This window comes from Trachurus japonicus, chromosome 22, assembly GCF_045865225.1.
Source record: "Trachurus japonicus isolate A0001 chromosome 22, Traja_1.0".
NCBI classification, from domain to species: domain Eukaryota; kingdom Metazoa; phylum Chordata; class Actinopteri; order Carangiformes; family Carangidae; genus Trachurus; species Trachurus japonicus.
The window spans coordinates 11,840,268-11,852,719 of record NC_140928.1 but is presented as its reverse complement, the minus strand read 5'-3'; the positions used below and the strand labels follow the sequence as shown (position 1 = coordinate 11,852,719).

Genomic DNA, 12,452 nt, shown 5'->3' with positions numbered 1-12,452 from the left:
ATCTAATTCACCCCTGAAAATGTCAACTTGTTTCTGAGTCAGTGAAGAGTACCAAACCTCATGACGCAGAAGGTGCAGGGGAGTCGACTACTGGACTGAACATTTTGATCGGGCTCTAAAATGATACATTTCATGACTTCATGGCAAGCTCCAATAATCCAGTGCTGAAGTGATTCTGATGTCCTTTAATGTTGCCTTTTTGTCCTTCAGTTTGTTTTTCTCCCCCCTCTCATGCACAGACAAATGGCCACTCTCAATCACGTCTTTTATTTGTAAGGCACCAGAGAAGCTTCCTTACTGCTAAAAGGTTGATTCATTCTCATTAGGAGTACACAGTTGCTTGTTTACATTTTTTTTTTGCCCCAGGTATTTTTAAAATGAGACAGTGTTCATCAACACATTAAACTGTTTTTTTGTTTGCACAAAAAAAAGGATAAAACATTTACAAACCTAGAAAACAATGTTAAGTGTTACTGCCTACTGAGAGAATGGGAGAGAGAAAAAAAACAGGAAAAACAACATGGTATACAACATTGTGCCTCTCTTACTGTAGGCTTATAATGCACACATACAACACTTAAGTCTTCCATGATACACACACATTAAAAAGCAGCTTTGAAACATACAAAAATGCTTTAAAAAATATGTATATTGATATATTCATATGTATACAAATTGGCCCTTCACAGCAAAAACAAACACACATACCATTCATATGTCTGAGTTTTGCCAAAGGAGGTTTTCTACAGAGACCGACGTCAGCATACAGAGTGCAAATGACTAAACTGATCTGTTCTCACACTCGATGTATTGAAGTCAAATCTCCAGGGAAGGAAACCATACAGCTTCCCAACACTAGCACAGACAGGAAGAAGAAGAAGAAGGAGGAGGAGGAGAAGAAAAAAAAAACCCAAAACAAAAAACAGAAAGAGCACTGAGCCACAACTTAAGTGCTTTTCAAAATAAAATACAGAGAGAAAAGGTTTATGCTCCAATCTCGGACGTGCTCAGACATTTGACGGTGGGTTGTCAAAGCTCTGGGAAGCGCTCACATTACAGGGGAGTAACAGCTAACACCTGCAGTGAACCAGTGCTTGGTCCACACACTCAGCAACCGAAGACAAGAGGAGAGGAGGAGGAACAGTGGTGAAACGGTGGTGATGATGTGAACACAACATACTGACCTGGACCTCTCTGGATGCAGTGAGAGAGCACTGCCGCCCTCTGCTGCCTGAAACATGCACATTCCTGTTTCACAACCGTCCCAGTTCCACACTACACAGTGTATTAACCTTTAGAGTATAATGTTTTTTACAGCCAGGACACTGTGGCAGTTTTGTACTAACAAGAAGGGATGCAACACCCGCTTCACCAGATGCCATTTAAACTGGAACTTTAGAAATCCACTGTATATGTAACTTTGAGACGGCAAAATGTTTCTCCCAGGTTCCTTCAGCTGCTTCGACATCGTCAACAACCAAGTTTATTTATTCACTCACTCTACAGGTTTGACCAGCTATTGTTTACTTTGTGCACTGAGATATAGGACCATCAGCAGTCCTCTCACAACTCAAGTGTTGTCAGTTTCATTTATTTTGTCTATGTGTTATAATGTTGTTAGTTTGTTGCAGTATAATTGTCAGTGGCTGTCCAGAGTCCACATTTGTTGGCACACACTAATATCACTCCCTGCTAAAGCAAAACTGTATTTCCTGTCTTGTACCTGAACTACAATATAAGTAAATTGTCCAAATAAGTAGCTGGTATATACGCTCTATGGAATCGGTATTTAGTGTGGAAGTGGGACAAAGCCTTTGTTTGAAAATATTCCGTCTTTTTTTTATTGTGCCAATGGGCTCAAGAATTTGGCCACCAGCATAAAATCTGGTGATGAAATCTGTTTTCTGAGGCAAGGAACGCATGTTTGCTGTTGCTAACAGAGCTTCAACAACTCACCATGGACACATTCTTCATCAAAACAATGGGAAACAAACAAACCCAAAAAAAAAGGGAGGATCTCCTCCCCTCATAGTCACACGCAAGATAGGAAAAGACAGGTGCTTGATACAGTCTCAGTATAAACTGAAGTGCTCTGCTAACTTACAGAAATACAGTACTCGTCTGTTGGTTACGATCATCTGGTTCTGAAGCGTAGATCCTGTTCAAGTTTGTTAGAGAGCGGACCAACGAGGGGGAAGGACTGAGGCAGGAGGGTGAGGAAAATACAAAAGGTGCTTTAAAAAAAATTAAATTAAGCAAGTGTTTTCTTCTTTCCAATCACATTCACTCGAGCACACACAGACAATTATAGACTAATTATAGCCTGTCTTTTACTTCACGAAAACAACATGTCAAAATAAAGTCAATTTTTTTCAGAGCGTATATTATTGTCATTTAAAGACGAGTCATGGTCCATGCCATGTAGCGCATGTAGCAGCAGCAGTAGCTAGGCCTATGAAACACAAATTAACCCCAAAGCTGGGTATACTATCATTTGTACAAACTATAGGGTTTTTCATGGAATAAAATCCCATTTATTTGGGATTGAGGTACACCGCTAAGGTAATGCATCCAGTGGTTGGTCATATGAAAATGGGTGGTTTAGGTTTTGAAAGGGTTCGAACGCACCTGACAAGTGAAATGTCCCTTTAAAACATCCCATTTAACATGTGGCTAAGATTTAATTTGGCTCCAAGTACATAAATGCACAATATCACGGTACCAAACAGCTCCAGTCGACATTTTTTGGAAAAATGTGATTCGAGCTACAGGGAACTGAGATGTTGTTAAAACTACTTACTTTAAACTGTGACTGGCAGACAGGGACCAGTAAGAGACAATCAGAGGGACTACAAAAAAATAAACCAAAAAAAACAAAACATAGAATACAGATCTGATAACAACAAGAAGTAGGAAAGATAAACCTGTGAGAGGCAGATCCATGTAAGGGAGACTGCTGTTAGCTTTCATCCTCAGCTCTCTCTCCAAATGGGAAAACATTTATCTTGGTTAAGCCTAACAACAGTGGCTTATACTAAAAAAAAAAAAAAGCATATATTTAAAGTCTAGAAGCCTGAACTGAGTCTATTACCACTAAATAATAAGAACTTTCACTCTCAACCACTCAGCAGTTTCATTCTCTAAACATCCAAAAGTTTCATCTCTGTTCTCTCTTCTCGTCATCATCCCTGCAGTTACTCCTCTACATCGACACTCAGCAGACAGGCAGCCAGACTTACATCAATCTCCATTTACATTTTCATCTTCCTTTCTTTTTTTTTTTTTCTTTTTTCTTTTTTTTCCTCGACACTTCATCCCCTAACCATTCCCCCTTTCAAACCTCCTCACTGTGTCGGCACTAGTCTGACTTGTCCCCGTCGTCTCCTCTGGGTGCCCTCTCTGCAGCGTCCCGGGCTTTGTCCTCCTTGACCACCGGGGCCTGGCCGTGGGAGTAGTTGGCCAGGATGGAGGAGAGGGAGAGCAGGCCGGAGCTGGAAGAAACGGCGGGCAGGGATGGAGGGGTGAGGCCCAGGGGGAGCGGGGTCACGGGCAAGGCCAGGCCTTGGAGCTGGGACAGATGTTGCACCTGGAGCTGTTGCTGAATACACACAGATGGTCGAGACACAATCAGTTCACAAGCTACAAGATCCATAAGAGATGATAAGAGTTTAATGTATGTGCGTACAGACATGTGCATGAATGAATTTCACATGATTTAGAGGTAGAATCACAGACGAATCAACTAAATAATAAAGATGGACGTAGCCTCTGTGACGTCACCCACAGGTTTTGGACAGTGAGCTGTTCTGCTGTCGCCATCCTGCCCGTACCTGACTCTGCTAAACTGCCAGCTAATCCATAAATGTGGAAGGGTGTGTGTGTGTGTGTGTGTGAAACTGAAACTTCAGCGCTTTCCAGCTTGTGGCAAGAATACGCTCACTCAACTGTCACTCAAAGCTGCAATTATGCAAAACTTTAAGCCTTAATGAGACTTTAACAAGTTATGTAAAAACTGACCCCCTGTACAGCTGTCACAGTTTAGTCTTTATTGGCCATAAAGACAAAAACTGTCTGTAAACCAGGTTGTACACATGTCGAATTCTGCTCTGAAGATGCACGTTTTAACATGGGAGGATTTGGGGATCGACATGTATTCGGAGTCACACAGCCTCAGGCAGACATTAGTAGTTTTTGGTACGTCTGTGTTTGCTTCATTTTCCAGCCTCTGAGTTTCCTGCTCGAGGTAAAATGGACTATGAGAGTAGTGATGTGAGATTTGGTAACATAATGGCTGGCTGTCTGTTGCTAAATATCTTCAGCCTCACATACACGAAGACAATATCAGTAGACAGTGAAATTAAGCTCACTCGTATGATGGAGTTCATCTCAGGCGGTGTGACCTGCTTGGCTCTCTCGATGGCGCCCATGACTTGCTGCTGATGCTGGAACCAAAAGGCACAACACGGTCATACTACATAGCTGTTTAGATCATTGGAAGAAGAATTAGCTGGAAAATATGTTTGGGCATAGACCCCTCAATTGGGCAATCAATGTATTGTTTTGTAAGTGTCATTACCTCCTGTGACAGGTAAGGCAGCACCTGAGCACAGATTCCATTCAGTCTCTTGACTATTTCAGCCTGCAAAGAAAACAATTAACAGGGAAAACAATATATTAGAGCAGCTCTCCACACAAAAGTGGCTCATGAAAGAAAAATGTTTTCTGGGAGGATGGTGATTACCTGTTTGTGCATTTCAATGTTAAGCCCATAGGACATCTCATAGTACTATAGTAAACAGAGAGTGAAGGGGACAAAAGTTAGAATACAGTAAGTCATACCAGAGATTGTATTCAACTGATTAAAAAAGCACCATGACACTGAAAAAAGGGACAGCAGCAACTCACCATGATATAGTGACGCTGCATCTCTGACTTTTCAGAGGCCAGTTTATCACACTCCAACTTCAAACTGTTCAGAGAAAAAATATATAAAACGGAGCATGAGAGGACGGCGTGGGAACAAACACCTGACTGACAACACTTAGTTTCATGAGCTGGTTTCTAAAACGTTACGGGTGCACACAAGTTAATCTGCAAAAGTGTTATCTTCAATGCACTTTTGCAAAAACAGACAAACAAGGGACTCACTCAGTGCATTTTCAGCTGTAAAACACGTCAATGAAAACATTTCTCGTAGCAACGCTGAGCTAATTAAGACCACAGTACTTGTTTTATTGCTAAGATGTTCATTGTATCGTCACAGTCTCTAATAAAAAACAAACATCACAGTGAATATGAAGCTCAGAGACACAGCACTACTTCTTTGTGACTTCTTCTTATAGTGATGATGTGCAACATATGTGTGGGTGTGTGGGTTTAGTGTGAACCAACCTGTGGTACTGTGCTTGGAGGAACTGGAACTCGTCCTTGATGCGGTCACAGGAGTCAGAAGTGGTGAACTTGAGAGGTTGACTGGACTGAGAGGACGCCTGGGAAAACAACAGAAACAACAACATGAACACTTCCAGAAACTTTGCATTAAATGAGAAATGCTCCATGTTCATTTATCACCACAAACTCTGAACCACGACCGTACCACTGATACATCAGTGTTTCGTTTGCTGAACTATAAACTGTCCAACAAACAAGCAACTGTCTTTTGTCCAGCTGCTGAGAAACCAGATGATGAGTGCGTGTTTTAATTTAAGTGTGTTTGGGTTTGTTTCGAAACAGCAGCGTGACCTCTGAGATTAACCCTTTGAGAGGATAGTTAAAATGAAGGTTGGCCTAACCGAGCCTCGAGTCTGTGTTAGAGTGTGAAATGAGATCAAGAAGGCGAGAGTAAGTTTATCTCGTCCCCTACAACCAGGAAAGGCAGATCAACTCGCACTCAATTACATATTTAACAGCTGTCTGTGACAAAATGTTACACAACACAACACAACACACTCCCCTTTAAAAAAAAAAAACAGAAAAAAACACTGGTCTGGCTCCTGCAGAGAGCACAGACTGTGTTGATTGAGGAAATGTGTTTACAGAAGGCGAGATTAAAGCGTGCCTGTGCCCGTGCTGCACATATGTGAGAGGTATTTAGAGGCTGTATTAGAAGTCTGGTTATGTATAGACGGCGCTTAGACCATCAGTCCAAAGCCGTAATCCAGGGTTTATCCTGTGCCCTAAACCTCATTACTCTCTAAATAAGTGGCACAAGGGCAAGAGGTTTCCAGCGGGATTATGGGACTGAATGGAGAGGATGGAGTCGCTTGGTTACACAGAGGTTGAAACTCTGCATCCAAAATGAAAAGTTCATGCACTTGACATGATTTAACAGTACAAGTGAAGTTTTCAGACTTTGTTGATTCACTGATTGTTGAGTAAACTTTGCAATGATGAGTGGTTGAATTTTTAAGAAACCTGCTGGACTTTGGACTATGCAAAAGAGTGATGGCCTGTTTCACTGTTTTTGTACCATTTTAGATAATATAAAATTAACTGAGTCAGCCTTTCGGGGGAAATTATTTTTGAAACCGAACAATAAACTGCAAAAGATATTGCAGCAACAAGTTTAAATGGCAACTAAAATTTCCATAGGTGTGAATGTGAGTCATGCTCAAGCGGTGATAATGACTTATAATTATCACCAGCGGTTTGACACTAAACTTGTCTTCCTTGTCACTGGATCTTTAGAAAGATCTTTGGTCCCGCTTGGTTTTAGAAAGAGGAACAACAGTCATATGTCGAAACAACCACCAAGAAAATATAAGCACATTCAACCAGCCTTGTGTGACCAAGAGACAACACTGTCTTCGCTTTGGTCAATTGTCTGTGCTTAGTTATTTCGCTTCCCTAATTTGTGGTTTTCTTCTCTGGGTGGTGCACAATAAAGTCTGAAGTGGCATTAGCTGCTTATAAAATCATTACAGTGTAGCTGCAACAACTGTTTTCTATATTAATCCAACTGTGACTTATTCACTTGATCGTCTGATCGGTAACATTTAAGTAAATAGTGAGAAACGCCCACCACAATGTCCAAGCAAACAAGCTGACATACAAAAGTACTGTCCTGTGCCAAGAACAATTCAAATCTACAGATATTCAATGAACTTTTTTGTTTGTTTGTTTTTGTTTCAAGAGCACCAAACTTTAGTTGATTATGTTGATTGGAATAAAAGAACCTTTAAGTGTCCGATAGGCTATTTGTGTTTTGGTCTGCTGGTCAACCAAACTGGACATCTCAAGACAACTTCTTGGACATCAGAAAGCAATGATTTAGGCTATTGTTATTATGCACAACTGGATTGTTAATTCTTTGAAAATAATGATCAGATCAACTGAATTTGAAAATAATTGTTAGGTGCAGGCAGTCCTGATCATTTCAGCTTTATTCTACCCTGCATTAATACTGATTGGTATTCAAATTAATCCAGTATTTAGAGAGTGTTAACACTGATGCTTCAATTAAAGCCTTTAACTAAAATGTTTATACCTCTTCCTGGTTTTGGTACTGTGTATAAATACTTGTTTTTATTCACCATTCACTGTTTACAGTGGCTAGATACAGTTAATTTGACATTAGTTGTTCGTCTGTCAAAAATAAATATGGAATAATGTAATTTGTCCATCAACCCATTGTGTTTCTCATCAAAAATACCAAGTATTGATTGAAGTTATAACCAATATCTGCATGAAGATTTGCAGTTTTGATCAAATAATTCAAAGATAAAGTGTGTTTCCTACTGCCAATGTCACATTTAGTTTGTTCACAAACAAACGAGATAATCAATGCAGACGAACACACCAACTTGCTCTCCCACATTGAACCATCAACTTCAGTTAGCTGTTTTGAGTGCGCTAGCTAACGACAGGCTGCATTTTAAAGGCACATACAGGCAAGTTAGCGACAAACAAAACAACTTTTTTTATTTTAATGTTTTAAGAGGACGCTTCTCTTGTATTATAAAAGGTATAATGTCGCGAGGAGATGCTCGGTGGTCCTGTATTGTGAGGCGAGCTGACAGCTACCTGCTAAAGTCTCAGCTGTCTGTCGGTTGCTAACTAGCGTTAGCTTAGCTTAGCTTCGTTGCTTAATAAGTTCAACTAGTCAAACTTACCGAGTGTCTTGATTGAGGAAACATCATGTCAGCAGTGTGTTTCAGTCCGTTTCTTTTTGCTCTAACCAAACCACCACCAGGCTAGCCGGCTAAGCTAACAGGTCCCCCCTTAGATATTATTAAATGATTGGAGACGCTATTCGCACTTTGTACTCATCGTTGTCATCGTTTACAATAACGTCAGCTAACGTCAAAGCAGCACAAGCCGAAGATCGTCTTGTGGTGTTTAATGTCAGAAACACCGCGGCGGCCTCCAAAGGATGAACAGGCTTATAACAGGATAATAATAATAAAAGGGTCTTCACAGGAGCGGCGTCAGTCAGGGTTTTTTTTTTTTTTTTTTTTGGAATAACGTTAACGCTATACGCCTCCCCGGGGGAAACCCTGGATGTTGACACATGAGCCCCCGACTTTCCTCTGCTTTGAAGAGAAGAGCAGCATCACCCGGAACACAAACCGAGCAGCGCAGGAGCGGGCGCCCCGTGTGACACACAGATGAACTGACCCGCTTATCAGCCGCAGCCAGGGCCGCGCAGAGAGAGACCGAGAGGGGGGGCCGGCGCCCGCAGCCAGAGGTGGTGGACCAGGGCAGGCAACCCAAGCAGGTGACTAGGGCCCGGAGCTGGACACACATAGTATAAAATTAGTTAGTGCTACCGACATCAATGTTAATTTTTCCCATTAGCAATAGAATAATGGGTAACCCTTTAATTTACAGGCCGTTAATTAGGCTATGTGATAATGTCAAGAAATAGCCAATGAATAACAATTAATTGTGTCATAATGTCTGGAAATAGCCTAGAAATAACGGTCAATTTCATAGTAATGTTGAGAAATATAAGAAATAACGACTGATTGCGCAGAAATAGCCCAGACATAACGTTTACTTGAGTCTCTTTCCAGTTGTCGTTGTCTTTTTGGTCATTTTACACATCTACATTGACTTTAAGCACCTATTCCCCGTCATTATTTGCCTCTGTAGTTGTTTTGTATCCCTGTGATCATTTTATAGTTGTTTTTCAGTTCTGTGTGTCTGTTTCTTCTTACTAAAAATAAGAGCACACAGTTTTTATTAAAAAAAATTTCTTTAGACGATTCAACTAAAAAAAAAAACAGCATAATGTATAAAAAATAAGTAAAAGTCACATAAAAATAATTATGTCATGTATTTGTAACATTGTAACATTTGTCAACATTATTTTTTTTTGTCTGGACATCAGTTTAATTTTGTGTCACAGATGGATTGAGGATATGTTGGCGTATTAAAACTGAATCAGTAATTCAAAGCCTTTACTGTTCAAATTAATCTGAACCCACATTGGTTGCTTGATTTATTTATAAAACTGTAATCAGCTCTACAGCAGCCATGATATGTAATAGAACGAGATAATAGGGGGCCATCACAGCCAGACCCTTGGGGACGTTGAGTTTTCAGGAGCACCTTCTTAGAAAACACTCCATTGATCCAAATAAAGTCTGCCAGGAGTTCTTTGTTTATTATAAGACTTAATCCAGGAAATCATAATATTTGTTTGTAAAAGATACTAGATCGTTACTACCTGTTGTAGCTACTATCTTTACAGAAATACTACAACCTCAGACATCAGCAACATACACAATTATGAAACCCACTCAATGCACACATCAGCAAGTATAGGAACAAATTTATTTCAATTTAAAACAGATACCTTGTCATTATGTTTCTCTCTTAGAAGGCGGCAATGATCATAAGTCATGTTCATGTTTGAATGAGGATCAGGCAACAGTGGTTGAAACAAATACATGAAACACATAAAAAAATATGGCAAGAGTTATGTAAATCAATAATCGATAATAACCAACTGATTGAACCCCCTTCATCAAGGGCTCTGCTTCAATGAAAACATCCAAGCCCTCACTTCCAACACAAAATAAACAGCACATGCAATTATAATTACAGTTTCTTAAAAAACAGCAGATTATCTTTTAAATCTTCAATCTTAAATACAGAATAAAGTCTTTGTGTGTACTTAATCATCTATCCTTTTAGTCTCTGGTTCGTTTTATTTAAAAAGGGGGACCATCTCGGGTGGTGGTCCTTTTGATAATGACCACAGCGTTGGCACTTAGAGAGAGCCTGGCTCTAGATAGAGTGGGGTTGGCACACTCAGTATAATACATAATTTACATTTGGTTTACATACAAAATAAAGAGGAAAAAAAACAGCATTTTATACACCACTACACAACTGACCTTCAGGTTTCATTGGAGTGAGGAAAAAAATAAAATCAAGTGGTCCTAAATAATAGTGTTCTGGTAATGTCTTCTTATCATACACAGAAAGAAAATGAAAAAAACAACAAAGGAACAAGCTTAAGTTTTTTGAATATGCACTGACTCCAAACTGATGTCTGAAAGATAATAAGTTTGCTTCCACTCATTCTGACAGGCCCACAGGAAGGGACATCACACAGCCCCGGCCACGAGAGCAAATGCTCCGAAAACCGTTAACGAGCCAGCGACGCCGTCTATCGTTATTCAAGGCAATGAGAGGCAATAAATAAAGAGTTTTGTAGTGAAACACCAGTCCAGTCTTGCTCATAAAATGGACAAGAATGAAAGAACAAGAAAGAGATCTAAGTGTCACACAGAAGACGGCCTTCCCTCTTTCCAGCTCATATATGTTGAGATTAAATGTGTCAAAAACACACTGCACCAATGGGCTGCTGACAAAACTACCAAACCCACAACTAAAAGCCAAGTCAGCCCTTCACCATGTGCCAGAGTTGTAGTGTCAAGTTTTAAAATACAACATTGGTTCTTCACTATGAAAGTGAGCTGCTCTCAACACACAGTACATCTTAACACAACTACTGATAAATACTTGGGGTCTTCATACTGGTATAATCATTCTGCTTAAATACTGGCATCCACACTCTCTTAATGACAGCTGCTCTAATGGTTGGCTGTCTATGTCCTCCACACAAGGTTAGTGTCATCTTTAGCAGACTAAATGGAGGACCACACTGGTATTTTTTGAGAATTAGATATTTTAGCCCCATTACATTAAATAGAGTTCAAACTTGGTACATGACCTCCCACCATTTTTCAAATCATCAGTTTTTAGATTGACTTCCTGTCTTCTCAGCAGCTTCTGGTTGGTTTTCATCCAAGAAAAACAACTTATGAGTGACATGAAACTGATTTGAGATGTACTGATCATCAGTGCCCACGTCGATCTTACTTTACAATCACGTATTGATTTTACATAATTGATCCAAATAAACTAGTTTCTCAGTGTCATTATAAAACTTAGTGTTTCCTTCATGAGTCAGGACGTGACTCTGGCTCAGTTTTTTTTAATGCCACAGGATGTTACTTCAAAATAAAATGACTCAACTGAAGCTCCACTCAGTGAGGTATGCAATTTATAAATTTTGGGGAAAAAAGAGTACTGGTATTACACTGGTTGTGGGTCTCAGGAGACTTAGATTGGTGCATCCGTCCATACATCCAAGTTGGACTGGTGCTTGGTGAGTTCATGTTCAAGTGTCAAGATTGGGAATTTAAGCAGTGGCTGCCAAAGCGCAAAACTACCCAACAGACAAGAAATTTCACATTACACATTATTACATTGTCTTCTTACTTTGACAGCTGAAATAATATTGAAATTGTGATGTCAGAGCTTCTTTGAAAGCACCCACAAGGGAGATTTGGTCACTGTATTACCGCTGCAACCACCACACAATAAAAGCAAGTGTGACAAAAAGAGAAATCACGTTTCAAGTTACTTTTCAACATTAGTGCCATTTACAGAAACCAGCAGCTGCCTGGAAGGTCGGAAACCAACCTATAAAACTGAAAAATGGACGACAATACAGTGTAAGATTTGTAGTAATTGGGTTAAAACATGCAAAACCACCAGTATGGTCCTCAAGATTTCTTGGCTATCAGGTACATCTCAAATACTTAGGGGGGGATGCAATACTTTTCCTGGTACTAGTGTCTTTAGTGATAAGGGTCTCTACACTGCATGAGGTGCAACAGGTAACACTGTGATACCAATGCAAATAAACATGAAGTAGTGAAGGTCAGAGAGCCAGATACATGGTCCACCTAATTCTCCAAAGGGGGCAGATACAGAAAGAAATACAAAAAGGAAACTGCTTAGTGTTGGTAAACTCTCTACACACACACTTTATGTTTGCATTAACACCCTGCCTATACTTCTTATAGCACATACTGCGAGTAAATCTCCATTTATAAACAAGAATTAGTAGTGGATGACTTGGTTCACTGTGGTCCTGTACTCCACTCCCCGCTGTCTGATGCCTGATGCACTGTGATAGCCCTTAATGAGGA

At 40.1% G+C, this 12,452-nt stretch overlaps 1 protein-coding gene across 1 annotated transcript; it reads right to left on the bottom strand.

Annotated features, from left to right (window-relative positions):
- Positions 1 to 248: 248 nt before the first annotated feature.
- On the bottom strand, positions 249 to 8,597 carry LOC146963596 (TLE family member 5-like). Its single transcript, XM_085768250.1, has 7 exons — positions 8,112 to 8,597; positions 5,392 to 5,489; positions 4,906 to 4,969; positions 4,742 to 4,786; positions 4,577 to 4,639; positions 4,368 to 4,442; positions 249 to 3,598 (listed from the first exon to the last, which is right to left on the bottom strand). Exons 1-7 carry the CDS (start codon positions 8,136 to 8,138, stop codon positions 3,359 to 3,361), a joined length of 612 nt encoding a protein of 203 aa, XP_085624376.1. The 5' UTR covers positions 8,139 to 8,597; the 3' UTR covers positions 249 to 3,358.
- Positions 8,598 to 12,452: the final 3,855 nt, after the last annotated feature.

Excerpts from the sequence above, each read along its gene's own strand:
- LOC146963596 (XM_085768250.1), bottom strand. The coding sequence starts at position 8,138 with ATGATGTTTCCTCAATCAAGACACTCG. Across the intron at positions 4,640-4,741 it reads ACATTGAAATGCACAAACAG|GCTGAAATAGTCAAGAGACT; the intron begins GTAATCACCATC and ends TTTTCTTTGCAG. Across the intron at positions 3,599-4,367 it reads AGATGAACTCCATCATACGA|CAACAGCTCCAGGTGCAACA; the intron begins GTGAGCTTAATT and ends GTGTGTATTCAG.